Here is a 12,799-nt window from a genome sequence, read left to right on the forward strand (position 1 = left end):
CAGAGTTCGCTCAGGTGCGACACCAAAAGACGTCTCGCAAAAGTATTCATTCACTTTAGACTCTCCTCCAATTTTTCCCCCAAATCAACACCACAAACTTTTAGTGTATTTTAATTAAACCCCGAAATACTCTAAATAAAATCCTACTGCCCGGAGAAACAGCAGAATGCAGAAGGAACACTGCAGACAGGTCAGGGATAAACTTATTGACATGTTCAAAGGTTTCAAAACAATATTTCCAAACACTGAACGTCTATGTCAGTCTCTCTGCAAAGCTGGCAGAGACACAATTCAAGAGACTTGCACCTGTAATTGAAATATGTTTCAACAAAAATATATTTATACTTTTCACAATTTTATTTTGTAAGTCATGTAGCATTTGTTTCCTCCTTCTCAATTATGTGCCATTTTGTGTTTGCCTATCGAATAAATCCCAACTAAAACCCACTGAAACTTGTGAGCAAACCGTAAATTCGTTTTTGCAAAACGCTGCAGGTCCCAAAATATTCTCTGCCCAGCTTTGTAAAATGTTTGTGCCGCTCGCTTTTGTTGAATTGTGCAAATAGAGGTGGTGTCAGTTGATAATTACCATCTGGCAAACCAGTTCAGCATGAGGAAAACATACTGCAAGAGGACAGCTGAAAGTCAAATCAAAGTTTATTTAGAGTTGTTTATGTTGAATTTTAACACGCAAAAAAAGCAAAACAAAACAAAAAGAAACAAGACAAAGCCAGGTAGTTTACAGAAACTTGTATGTAACAAACAAGCTGCTCTGTTACATGATACCAATAACAATAGCATCAACATAACAAGCACAACTGTCCAGGTCCAAAAATGCAGATTCGAAAACATAGCAAATTAATGCAGAAGCTACAGTTTACCATTTCTCAGATTTGTACTACATAAATTTAGTCTCTGTTCATTTCATTACAATAAAACTGCTAAGGAGTCCTGCTGTCTTCAGGATGCGATCTTGTGGACTGCTATTGTGATGCTTCCGTGACTCCGCACCAAAATGTTCCTACAAAACAATCAAAGAGACAGTGGCAAAAACACATGCTGATAAGGTCTGTACAATATTTGGAAAATATGTGATATGCAATAATATTGCAACTATATGACTTGCAGTAAATAAAACACATATTTAAAACATGTTGATGTTTTTCTGATTTGGGTGCTAAAATGTTTGCACTGCAATAAAAATTCACAAATGTCAAGCTTCAAATGTACTGCAGTGAAACTGTACTTACAAATAAAGTTAAAAGATTACTTTAGAATAAATTAAAACATTTTCACTCTCATGAAGAAACTCAAACATTTCTACAAAACCACAAAAAGAAATATTGATCTAGATTGTATAAATTCTCCTATTCAAAGAAAAGAATAAACCTTGTGTAGCCCCTGGTTAAAAACCATGCACTTAAGGCCTTTAATATTTACAAAATATTTACAAGGTTGGTTTTATGCAAGAAAGAAAAAAGGGATAAGTGAGCAATGTGTATGATTGTTTTTATATATTTTTAATCTGAGTGATTATATACATAAGGGAAGATGTTACTGTAGTAACATGAGAAATGATAAGAAAAAACAGAAAGCCAAAACTTTTCTGTAGATGACGTGTGTATTTACATGAGTGTATTGTTGTTTGATTAAGAATCTAATTTGTGTAAAGACTGTATTGAGTATCCTATCTATGAAAGTAGCTTAGGTTAACGAGGGACAAGTGAACTCAACAGAGAGAAAAAAAAAAACGGAACAATGGGATTATGGGAAAAGAAAAAAAGAAAGAAGCCAATGGAGATCGCTGCTAAAGTTTGCAGAGTTTTTTTGAGGTGTTTTGAACAAATCCTGCACACGGTGTGTGGGATATCTGCTCACGGAGGTAATCCTGCAACTCGGGTGGCGGAGTTCTGAAGAAATTGGACTCATGAAGCATCCTTGTGAGAGAGCGTCGGCTGAGCGAGCAGGTTTGATTTGGTTTGTTGTTTAAGCGGAGAGAAGAGGATTGTCGTGGCGTAGCTTCATCAGGCCTGCTGGCTTAAACCCGGTGCGGACAGAGTGTGTGTGTGAGTATGGGCCCATGTGTGATATTGTGTTTTAGAACTGTAAATGTTTGGTAAATGTATGGAGTTCTATTGGTAACAAAAACTGAATTCTGGTTAAAATAACACAACTTTAAAAACACACAAGGGAAGTGAGTAGAACATAAGGTATTGAAAGAAAAAGTGCCTTATTGCAACTTTATTTTGTTCAGAAACATTAATGACACATATTTAAGTTTTTTGATTATTTTGGGGATTTGAGGAGCTAAGGTTTTATTTTTCAAAGTTCCTATTAAAAGAAACTGTTCAGGTAGCTGGTTGTCTGGAGTTATTTATATTACATAAAAGGAGTGTCACTCTCATGAGTAAGAATTACTCAAAATGGTAACTCTCATGAAGAAACTCAAACATTTCTACAAATAGCCACAAAAGTGAGTTTAAGTTCTTGTCCCAGTTACTAGCGGACAGAGCAGTGGGGTGCTACACTTGATATAAATCAAATTTATTTTGATTTTAAAAATAAATGTTTGATTTACTTTTAAATAAAACATTTCACACCGTCACCCCAGTTACACACAGATGTTGGGTAAAGTTAAAGTAAAAATGCACATGGCTGTAAGGTTTTGAGGACATGAAGTACTTTCCACCGTTTCATTCAGAAACATTAGCTTTACATCCACCAGTAGGTGGCAGCAGAGGCACTAAAATACAATACAACAAGAGACGAACAAACAGCCGCTCCAAAATAACTGGATGGACTCTCACCCCTCACAAACCAGGAAACTTTCTTTTAGCAGCTTCTTCTTGACTTATTGATCTCCTCAAGCATTAACCAAAGCCAACACAGGCTTCCCCAAGACAGATTCTAGACATAAAATGTACAGAAAATATAAATCAAGCCGAAACAGTGTCCGTGCTCACCCCGAGTCAGACTCCAGGCAGACGGTCGGGGAGTCTGTCGGGTCTTTGGGGAGAGCTGCAGCTTGTTTGGCCAAAACCGAAACAACACCACCGTGTTCGTCGGACAACGACCCACGACCTGGAAATAAAAACAGGACTAGTTGAATAAAGAAACGTTGGTGAAGCTCATGAGCATTGCTGAGTATTTAGTCTCAGTAAAGTTAGCTTTTCTCCGTCTTAGCTCTTTTTCATTTGTAATTATCAGCAAGAAACGGATGCACAACTTCTGACTACAGATGCACTAATCACGTGTAAATCAAAATCGTCCGATATTCCAATGATCAAATCGGCTGTCAGGAAGTTGGAGACAATTTTAAATGGAAAAAAAGAAATGCTAATAGGATTACACCATTGTTTACTATCACATTTCTGAATTTTCCAGTGCTGTAAATCAATTTTTATTATCTTGATGAAAACGTATTTGATGCTTGATTCTCTAGGATTGCAGATGCCACCTTAGTGCCCGCTGAATGTATTTTAATAAAAGTTTTTCTGTTTTAATTGTGATGTGTTGGTGCCAAACCCTGAAAAAGGAAAAGGATATATCAGTGGTTTATTAAGCATATACTAATGTTGTTTAGATTAGTTCAGAGATGTTTGCAAACAACCCAAATGCCACAGTGAGAAAAATTCTACATTATTTATGTATGCTTTACTTACATTTACAGAAAAAAGTGTCATTGCTCTTTGGGAAAAAGTGGCAGGCCGACTAGAACAATGGTGATGAATCACCTGCAAGTCCTCTGTCTAACAGACATGCACCACTCCACCATCTTGGACAAACAATACCAAATGTACTCCTTCTTTCTCCCTGCAGTCCAAGTTTGGTGCAGCAACATATCAATTAGTTATCAAAAAAGCTAAAACAAATCTAATTTGAAGATTTTAAATGTTAAAGTTAAACCACAACCATAGAAAAAGAGACTAACCAGCTGAATCCGACTGAGAGTTTCATGCTATAATTGCAGCAACAAAACCGTTATTGTAAAATAATTGCATAATCTTTAAAGTTTTGATGATGCACTTAATAATGATTCTCTTTTGGTCTCTAAAACAGCCCTGATCAATAAAGACACAAACTATAAATAGACCAGACCTCTGAAGGTCGTTGCTACTTCAAGTTCTCAGTTGACAGTTTTTAATAGTTCTAGAAATGAATGAAATTCCTGCTTATGTTTAGAATACTGATTCATAACATAAAGGCACTTATACAAATCAGGTACAATAATCAACACTTGGTCCTTACTCACATAATCCATTCGTAATACCATAACTATAAATTTAGTACCAAAAAACGTTTTGGATTTAAAACTTTCCAACTTGTGAGTTTATCACTTATGACCACAAAAATTCAGTGACTTATTAATAAATCCAGAAGGGATTTATTAATCCCACATAAAGCTTTCAATTATTCCATAAACTGCATTAAAAATAAACCGTGAACAGACTCTTACAGCCCAGACTGTGTCCCTGCTGGTCTGTGCAGAGGACTCCGACCACAGCTGGATTCTTCATGCTAAAACACAAAAACACAAAGAGAAAAGTCAACATCGTTCTCAAAAACTGTGAAATACAAACGAAGTTACCGAAACTCACGTATCATCAAGATGTTGTTCAAGCGTAGACTCCATCGATAAACTTCCGTAGATGACTGAAAAGTCAGTTTCCTGGATGAAAACCTCTTTTTGTTGTTGTCCTCTTCGTGAAACGTTTCCGGATAGAGTCAGCTGACTGCCACTTGCGCTACGAGTCCTTATAAGGACCAAAAGGTTCGAAGCGCGATTGCGTGAAGATACAAGAAGTTGAAAAAAAAAATTAAGAAAAACAAAGAAATAAAATAAAATAGAAATTCTATTATTTATTTATTTATTTATTTATTTATTTATTTATTTATTTATTTATTTATTTATTTATTTATTTATTTATATTTAGTCATTTTGAACTGTCATCACTCTTAGGTTAATAAATAAATAAATAAATAAAATTACCAATTAACTTTAATTTCACAGGACATAACATGATTTACCCCCAATGATGAGACTTGTATCAGGAGATAAAGTTGACCATTAAATGAGTGAAAATCAGAGAAACAGTCTTCGGTTCACAGCACAAGTCTTCATCTTAGGTTATCTTAAGGATGGGGCCAAGAGAAGCAAGGAAACAGAGACGCTTCTGTGTATTTAATGACTGCTAAGTTAAATGTTTTCTATACTTTTGTTTATGATTATATGTGACTAAACCAGCTTTAGCTGATTTCCTTACTCATGGAGGTGAAGAGATGGCCGTGCGCATACGAGCAAGTTAAAATGATCAAAAACAGATACAAACTGTTTCAGCTGAGAGCACAAACTGTTTCACCTCTCCCATGAAATGAGAAAACAGATGTTCTCAGTTACTGAACATTATTTATTACACTATTACAATCCAAACTCATGGTCTGTAGATGGAGGCCTAAAAGACTTGCAACAGTTCCTCTGTAAAGTATCTACTCACAAGGACTGAACACATATACTTGCTACATTTTTAGATACTAGTTTGAAAATATGTTCATGTGACATTCAGTCCTTTGTTTCGTCCTTTGTCCAGTCCATTGTTGCTCTCTTTCAATCCTAACTTGTTTTGTCTGTTTTTTAGTCTGAGAAAATACTCTGACCTTTATGTAATCTGTATACATTTTCTTAAATTTGCAGCGATGATGTTTGGAGTTTATTTGAGCGTTAGCCATCTCATGCAGGAGGCAGAAATCTACAAGCACAGGAGGAGTGAGGAGAACCTTCATCTTCCAGATGACGGAGACGACAAAGGGAGGGTGTGGGGAAATGTCAGATGTAGTGAGTTGGGTGTTGGGTGGGGTGGAGCGAGCATCCTCTCTGTTTCTGAGGACTTCTGCAACCCTTCATTACTGCCTGAAGGGTCTGAACCTGCCAGTGTAAAGCGCTGCAGACTCACTGTCAACATTTCAGAGAATCCCTGTTGCTGACATGGACAGTCGCACCGTTTTTCTGTCCTTCCTGCTGGTGACTATGAGGTTGTCCAGAGGAGCTGTGGCCCCTTCGGTGAGTGGGAAACCAGGAGGCTGTTGTTAGTTAGTGACAAAACCTTTTTGGACTTTGAATACAAATATAAATGAGATGTTATTACATATTTGCAATAGTTTTTTGTGTGTTTTTTTTGGTTCTGTCAAAGAAATTTTCAGTAGCAAAGTGTCTCTGTAATAGTTTTACTTTTATTCTTTGGTGATATTGAAATAGCTTAATTTTAAAACAGTTTGTTTTTACCAGGTTGAAAATAAGCTACTTTTAAGGAATGTAACTGCTGCCAATAGAAACCTCGTCAGTAATTATACATAGTTACTGATGCATTTGTTGTTTGACATTTAAAATGTAAGTAGCTGATAACATGAAGCGTCCCACCAGTTATGTGTCTTTTGTTTGAAACTTATAAAAAAAAAAAGAAATAATTAATGCACTACATTGATTTCTCTGTGATATAAATATAAAGAACTTTGTACCAGGTGTTAAAGCCTAATTGAACAGTTTGCGTTTCTGGATAATTATGTTTAATTGAATTACACATGACTGACAGCAGATCACATCCTCCTCTGCTCGAGTCTTTTGAAAAAAATCCAAAAGGAAATCATCTCAATTTCCCAAGCATGTCATTTATAATTCAACTATGAAGATGACACATAATTGAAATAAAAATATCACAGTATTTGAAGTTATTGTAGCGTGCTTCCATTACAATAATGAAATGAATTTATAATCACTTTGCATTTGTTCTTTCATCTACTGTTAATGTTTCAATAAGAAAGCTTTTTAGACTAAGTTGCTGTTTGAATTGCTGCCTCTTTGTCCCTCTGCTTGTCCTGCAGACCTGTGAAAAAGATGATCAGTGTGGTCATCTCGAATGCTGTGCCGTTAGTCTGTGGAAGAGCAATCAGAGGATGTGCATCTCACTAGGAGTGGAAGGGGATGAATGCCGCCCGCTCAGCTTCAAGGTGGATCCAAATACAGCAACCACAACTACAGCAAATATAAAGTTCAGTGTGTTTCACTGGGATGTTACATAACAGACCAACAAAGACTAGTCCAGGTGGAAGTAAAGCAAAAGTCTGCTAGTGTGGGATTTCATCCCTGCATGTATGCAGCTGTTAAGCATGCTTATCCTGTCAGACTTGTAGCTGTAATGACAACAAAAGGTTGTTCAAGTATTTTGGATTTTTATTTTGTCTTGAAAAACTAAGGTCTTGCACCACTTCAAGATGATGATTATTTTTTAAAATTTCATCTAAAGATGTAATTATTTGTGGTGGCAGCATTGTCACGAAACAAAAATTCAAGATGCGTGAATACTTTATTGTTTCAGATGTCTTCCAGCATCAGCCTCTCACACCGAACCTGTCACACATGCATCCCACACTTGCAGTGAGAGGTTTAGATTGTTTAGATAATTTAGATGTCAAGTGTTGGCAGTGATGGCCGGAGCGTTGAAAAAGCTGCTGATAACTGCAGAGGCAATTGATCTTGTCCACACCGAATGAGGCGATTAGAGTCATCTATCTCTGATAATCTAGACAAGTGAACAGTTTGCTCAGCAAGGACTGAATCCACCTCTGCGGTTCAGTAAAAGACGATTCGAAGCATCTCCACATGTCAACTGATAAAAAATTAAAATGTCAGATTAGTCCATCTCCTCCTTTCAATTTTTCTCTTTTTCCCCACTTTCAGGTGCCGTCCAGTGGGATAAGGCAAGAGCACACCTGTCCCTGTCTCCCAAACCTGACGTGCAAGTTTTCTTTCGACCTGTTCAAATGTATTGAAGATCTAAAAAAGTAAATAACAAAATAACACATTCTGTTATCTTAGAAAGGAATCAAAAGATAATCACAATAAAATTCCACTAAAATCATCAGTACTGATTTGATGATTGATGCAGTGATGAGCATGTCTGAGTACAGATGCTCAGACTCTTCACTAAACAACAGAGAAAATTATGCAATTTCTTCCTACTTTTGAAAGGTAATCTATACCATATTCAAGTTTGCTTAATGCTTGTTGAGTGTTTCCATGAGAAAATCTGAAGCTTAAAGTTTACCATGTCTAGTTTTTGAAGGGGAAGTACTATGTAAAATTTATCTTTTTGAGCTTTGTATTATTCTATGACATTATTCACTCATCAATAAGATACCTGAGTGTTGCATTGAATCTTTAATGCATGTTTGTGAAGTCCCTTAATCTCCCTTGGCAACCATTCAGCTGTGCAAAACTCTTGGTGGGACTGAGCACCGCCTTTGAAGTGCAGCTCCTCCTTGCGGTTACAGTTTTCAATCTTCGCAGCATCTGCCACCCCTACCCCACTGACTCACCCATGTCTCCTTCAGACTAGCCAGCAGCTGTTAGCAAAGACCTGGTGCCACTGCACATTTCCTTAGCTCACTATATGAGCTACTTCTCAGTGAAACGCTGGTAAAAAAAAAATAAATAAATTGTTAAGCGGAAAACGGAGGCGCAATGTTGTGATGACAAGAGTAGGAGTTTCTTAAAGAGACAGAGACCCAGTTTCAAGGCATTAAATTACAAAGTCAAATGTCTTTCAAGTCACACTTGATATATCTAGCATTTTTATTTTACTAAAAGTAAATAGTTAATTTGATTGTGTTACTATGTGGCTGGGAAACACATAATATGTACTGTCCCTTTAAGGAATGGAATTTAGAAAATAACTTACCAAGAATCTAAAAGTTATCCTTTGTTATACAATTAAACTGGCACACAACTGACAGCTAAGGTTTCTTCTTCATAGTTGTTGAATTGTACAATAGATTTCAAATATTGAGTTTTCTGATGCCAAGATGAAAGCAAATATTGGAACTAGGGACTTGAAGGAGAAACGACTGGAGGAGAAATCATCCTTACAGGAGAAAAGATTACTGTACCCAACTAACACTGAGGAGCTACGATTGTCGTAAAATACACAGTGAACACCATCCACCTACAGAGAACCACAACAGATTGAACTCACCACATGTAAAGATGGAGAACAGCTCTCTCCATCCACTAAGGTGCTGACAGCATAGCTGAATATCTAGCCAGGAGGAAGATTTAGGCCATCAAACCCCCCTGGGATAAAATGCAAAGTGTATTTACACTTCCAGCTGGCGTGAGCCTGTGGTCTGTTGAACTTTGACTGACAGAGTGCAGGTGGGCAACATTTTTCTGCTGAGCCAAGAAGTTGAAATTAGGCAGACAGAGCCTCCCCTCCCCCACACGGCTCACATGCAGCCTGACGACAGCTGGGATCGTCTTTTACCACTGACTGTTTGAATTGGACAACATGACAAAGCAAGAGCAGATGCCTCAGCTGATGTTCTGTTCTTTTAAACGTATTCTTTTTCTTTTAAATGTTTTCTAGTTTACTAGTTTCTAGTAAACTAGAAAACATTTAAAAGAAAAAGATTTGGGCTTTTACTGTAAAATATCAATAAACTTTTGCAAACAGCTTTTGCTTCGTCGTGGTCTTTTCCTTTGTGCACCTCTTTGGCCTTGGTCAACGGCTAAATCATTGATGGAGCTATCAACTTTGCTGAATTTTTATTTATAGTTTCCATTAAAAAGTATTCCTGGCTTCCACTCTTCAATGACTTCTTGGATTAACTCTCCCACGCAAAGTAATCCTAATCCAGTGATTCTATGATAATTTTTCTGTCTTTTTACTGTCACCACAGTCCTCAAGGGAACTGAGTCTGCCTCTCTTGAAGTTTTCTCCCTCCTAAGGATTCCTCTCCCTTGTTGAGACATTGTTGCTCAGGAAGAGAAATTTCTACGAGGTCAATGCAGTCAGCTTGGCTTTGATGCCTTTTTTCCAAGTGGCATCATAGGATTAACTGAATTTTACTGTGTTGAACTTTATGGAATCTGGTCTGAATCTGACTGTAAGATTGGACCTGTTGGTCTAAAGTTTGGTGATAATTTGTGCTACCTTGATACACAATAAAACATTGTGCCGATGTGAGTTTGACATGTTGGCTGTTGATCCATTTCTTCTCTTCAACAGAAAAAAGGTTTTGTTTCTGTGTTAAAAGGCCAAAGACATGGAAATCGTTTTAGTGTGTTCCTCATATTTTTGGTATTTTGACCTTCCTCTTGAGACATTAAAAGAAACCCCAACAGCTTTTGTCTTAAATAACTCTGGCCAAGAGGTTGATATTGATTGGCTCTCAGATTAGTAGAGGGGTAGGCTGCCGCTGATGTAATGTAGTAGACGCAGATAAAACCAAACATTGATACAAAATTAGATAACATGTCAGCCTGATCTGGTAAGGCTGCTGACACCACAGCAAGTGAACACAAACAGAGCTGGAAAGTCACAGGAAACAGTTTTTTAATTGTCTTAGTAACAAAAAAGTTCAATACTTTAATGTTGTGCTGTAGATTTACACGCAAATGCGTCAACATAAGCAAACCTTTTAAAGGGAAAGTTTAGAAATCAAATGCTGCAGTTCAATTGGAAACTCACAGAAGAACCTTTCTTTTCTGTTTAATAACTGGAACTAGAATAAGCTGCCATTTGCCTCTAAAATGCTTTAATTTTACCACTTGTACTTTTTCACATTTCGTCTATAAATTGTAAATTTCAAGACACTGTAAACTGTAAATTTCAAGACACTTCATTGGGATTTTATTTGATACACCAGCACAACGTAGACCATGACTGCAAAATGAAAATGAATGGTTACTTACTGCAATCTTAACTAAAAATCAAATAAACAAAGAGGTACCCCAAGATTTGCAGAGATAACTGCAGCAAAAGCTGGCTGTGAAAAGTGTTAAGTTGGGGAGGTGGAATATCAATGTAAACCAGGACTCAGATTGTGAATTTAAAAAATGTCTTAAAAAATTGTTATTGTTTACCTTCCACTTCACAATTATACACTGCTTTCTGTTGGTCTATCACAATCCTAATAAAACACATAGAAGTTTGTGAAAAAATATGAAACTTTTCAAGGTATTCAAGGTAAAGTCCAGTCCTGCACACCGACCATCCTACCACTTTCAGAGAATCAGACAGCTGAATGCCCACATCAAGTTTTATTCAGCTCTGCAGAGACCTGATAACGAGCCAATCATTTGATTCTGGTGTGTTGGAGCAGATGCACATAAAAGCTGCAGGACTGCAGCTCTAGAGGACTGGACTTTGGGTCCCCTGGTTTGTGGGTATAAATACCCTCAGACGGTTCGGATCACAGCTGGACTGCCAATGTGGAGTACTCCACTTTCCCAGCATTGTCCGCTTGAGAGATGCTTTCTCCGGTTGTCTGCTGTTCCAGGTTTGCATACACCCCCTCAGGTTTCTGACGAGGCTTAAAGTCCACTGTTACATAGACGATTCCACTAATTTCCTGAAAGAGACGAAGTGTATTCAGCGATTGTGGAGTAGAGGAAGTTCAAAACAACAATATCTCCTTGTAAGCCGGGCAGTGAGTCAAAGTCACAGCTGGTTCTGCACCTACCGGGGCGTCTCGTTTCTGTGACTCACACAGAGCTTCTCCATGTACGTCTACAAAACAGAAATAAAAACGACACGTCATTACACTGACTGACCCCTCTATATAAAAAAAAAAAAAAAAAAAAAAAAAAACCAGACAGACTGGCAGACAGTCACATTGGAGACGTGTAATGAGTTTCAGGAAAATGCTTACTTGACTTTTTGCGTTTTGCTTTGACTTTACAGCAAACAGCAACAACAACAGATACAACAGAGATCATGGCTGCGATGGACACAGTGACAAAGAGCAGCATGCGAAAATTCCAGGAGGCTCTGAAAGAGAGACGGGGTATGAAATTCAGTCATACCTTGCAAATCACAAACAACAGCAACACAAAGAAAAGGCTGCAGACCCGTCACTGTCTCTGAAGTCCTGTACTGGGACCAGAACAGTAGAGGCCAGGAGAGTTGTGAAGCTGCTTGGGACCCTGATTGCTGTGGTTGTCAGTGGAAACTGTGTCTTGCTGTAGTGATCAGAGGTTTCTGGAAAATCATCAGTTCAGACATCTGAGTTTAGAGCAAGACCTAAAGGAAAAGGTTTCCTTTGCACATCAAGAAATTATATTACAGGATAAATATTTTCCATGTAGGCTTACTTACCAATCACCTCCACATAGTAGTCAGAATAAATTTGGTACTGGGTTCCCAGAACAGCACATCTGTAATAACCCGCATCTCCGACCTGCACGTTTGATATCCTGAACTCGATCCATCCGTCTTCCTCCGTTGTGGTGACTCTTCCCCTCAGTGAATCACAGGTGTACCCTGCACTGTCCAGCACTTTGTAGCATTGGCCAGGATACAGTTTACAGCAGGACTTGTTGTAGCCGTTGTAAAACGGAGGAAACACGAGTCTCAGCACAATGTGCTGAACCTCCTCAGTCCTCGGCTGTGCTTTCAGGAGGCAGTTCTCTGGAAAACAAGAAGTCAATTTTCATGTTTCAGTAAAATCTAATTAGGAGAAAATCCCAAACTGTTGCTTTGCCGTACCTTGCAAAAGGCAGAACAACATAAAGAGAATCTTCATCTTCACTGAGTCTCAGTGCCTGTAAAGAGTTTTTTCCCTCTTGTAAGACAATTATAGGCAGCTCCTCACAGGAAAGAAAAGGGAAGTTATATTTTCATCAGCAGAAAAAACTGAAACATATGACTGGAGAGCTTCTGAGAAGATTTCCAGCACGCTCTCAAGTAATGCAGATTTTTTCTTTTTTTTAAACAAAAGACTTTTGCAACTTTAACTTAAGCTTCTG

General features: G+C 37.7%; 3 protein-coding genes across 3 annotated transcripts; 1 reads left to right on the forward strand and 2 right to left on the reverse strand.

Moving 5' to 3' along the window:
- Positions 1 to 639: 639 nt before the first annotated feature.
- lamtor5 (late endosomal/lysosomal adaptor, MAPK and MTOR activator 5) lies at positions 640 to 4,746 on the reverse strand. The gene is made up of 4 exons (XM_044127372.1): positions 4,599 to 4,746; positions 4,457 to 4,518; positions 2,964 to 3,081; positions 640 to 1,021 (listed from the first exon to the last, which is right to left on the reverse strand). Exons 1-4 carry the CDS (start codon positions 4,631 to 4,633, stop codon positions 961 to 963), a joined length of 276 nt encoding a protein of 91 aa, XP_043983307.1. The 5' UTR covers positions 4,634 to 4,746; the 3' UTR covers positions 640 to 960.
- A 1,094-nt stretch (positions 4,747 to 5,840) lies between these two features.
- Positions 5,841 to 9,966, forward strand: prok1 (prokineticin 1). The gene is made up of 3 exons (XM_044127360.1): positions 5,841 to 6,058; positions 6,877 to 7,002; positions 7,733 to 9,966. The coding sequence occupies exons 1-3, from the start codon at positions 5,984 to 5,986 to the stop codon at positions 7,838 to 7,840; spliced, it is 309 nt and encodes a 102-aa protein (XP_043983295.1). The 5' UTR covers positions 5,841 to 5,983; the 3' UTR covers positions 7,841 to 9,966.
- A 1,278-nt stretch (positions 9,967 to 11,244) lies between these two features.
- On the reverse strand, positions 11,245 to 12,641 carry LOC122837215. Its single transcript, XM_044127409.1, has 6 exons — positions 12,540 to 12,641; positions 12,150 to 12,461; positions 11,903 to 12,032; positions 11,704 to 11,822; positions 11,515 to 11,561; positions 11,245 to 11,403 (listed from the first exon to the last, which is right to left on the reverse strand). Exons 1-6 carry the CDS (start codon positions 12,574 to 12,576, stop codon positions 11,245 to 11,247), a joined length of 804 nt encoding a protein of 267 aa, XP_043983344.1. The 5' UTR covers positions 12,577 to 12,641.
- Between the last annotated feature and the right edge of the window lie 158 nt (positions 12,642 to 12,799).

This window comes from Gambusia affinis, linkage group LG01 (assembly GCF_019740435.1).
Source record: "Gambusia affinis linkage group LG01, SWU_Gaff_1.0, whole genome shotgun sequence".
Classification (NCBI taxonomy): domain Eukaryota; kingdom Metazoa; phylum Chordata; class Actinopteri; order Cyprinodontiformes; family Poeciliidae; genus Gambusia; species Gambusia affinis.

Excerpts from the sequence above, each read along its gene's own strand:
- lamtor5 (XM_044127372.1), bottom strand. The coding sequence starts at position 4,633 with ATGGAGTCTACGCTTGAACAACATCTTGATGATAC. Across the intron at positions 4,519-4,598 it reads GAACAACATCTTGATGATAC|CATGAAGAATCCAGCTGTGG; the intron begins GTGAGTTTCGGT and ends TTTGTGTTTTAG. Across the intron at positions 1,022-2,963 it reads TGCCTGGAGTCTGACTCGGG|GAACATTTTGGTGCGGAGTC; the intron begins GTGAGCACGGAC and ends ATTGTTTTGTAG.
- prok1 (XM_044127360.1), top strand. The coding sequence starts at position 5,984 with ATGGACAGTCGCACCGTTTTTCTGTCCTTCCTGCTGGTGACTATGAGG. Across the intron at positions 6,059-6,876 it reads GAGGAGCTGTGGCCCCTTCG|ACCTGTGAAAAAGATGATCA; the intron begins GTGAGTGGGAAA and ends CTTGTCCTGCAG. Across the intron at positions 7,003-7,732 it reads GCCGCCCGCTCAGCTTCAAG|GTGCCGTCCAGTGGGATAAG; the intron begins GTGGATCCAAAT and ends CCCCACTTTCAG.
- LOC122837215 (XM_044127409.1), bottom strand. The coding sequence starts at position 12,576 with ATGAAGATTCTCTTTATGTTGTTCTGCCTTTTGCAAG. Across the intron at positions 11,823-11,902 it reads GACTTCAGAGACAGTGACGG|AGCCTCCTGGAATTTTCGCA; the intron begins GTCTGCAGCCTT and ends TCTCTCTTTCAG. Across the intron at positions 11,404-11,514 it reads CACAGAAACGAGACGCCCCG|GAAATTAGTGGAATCGTCTA; the intron begins GTAGGTGCAGAA and ends CGTCTCTTTCAG.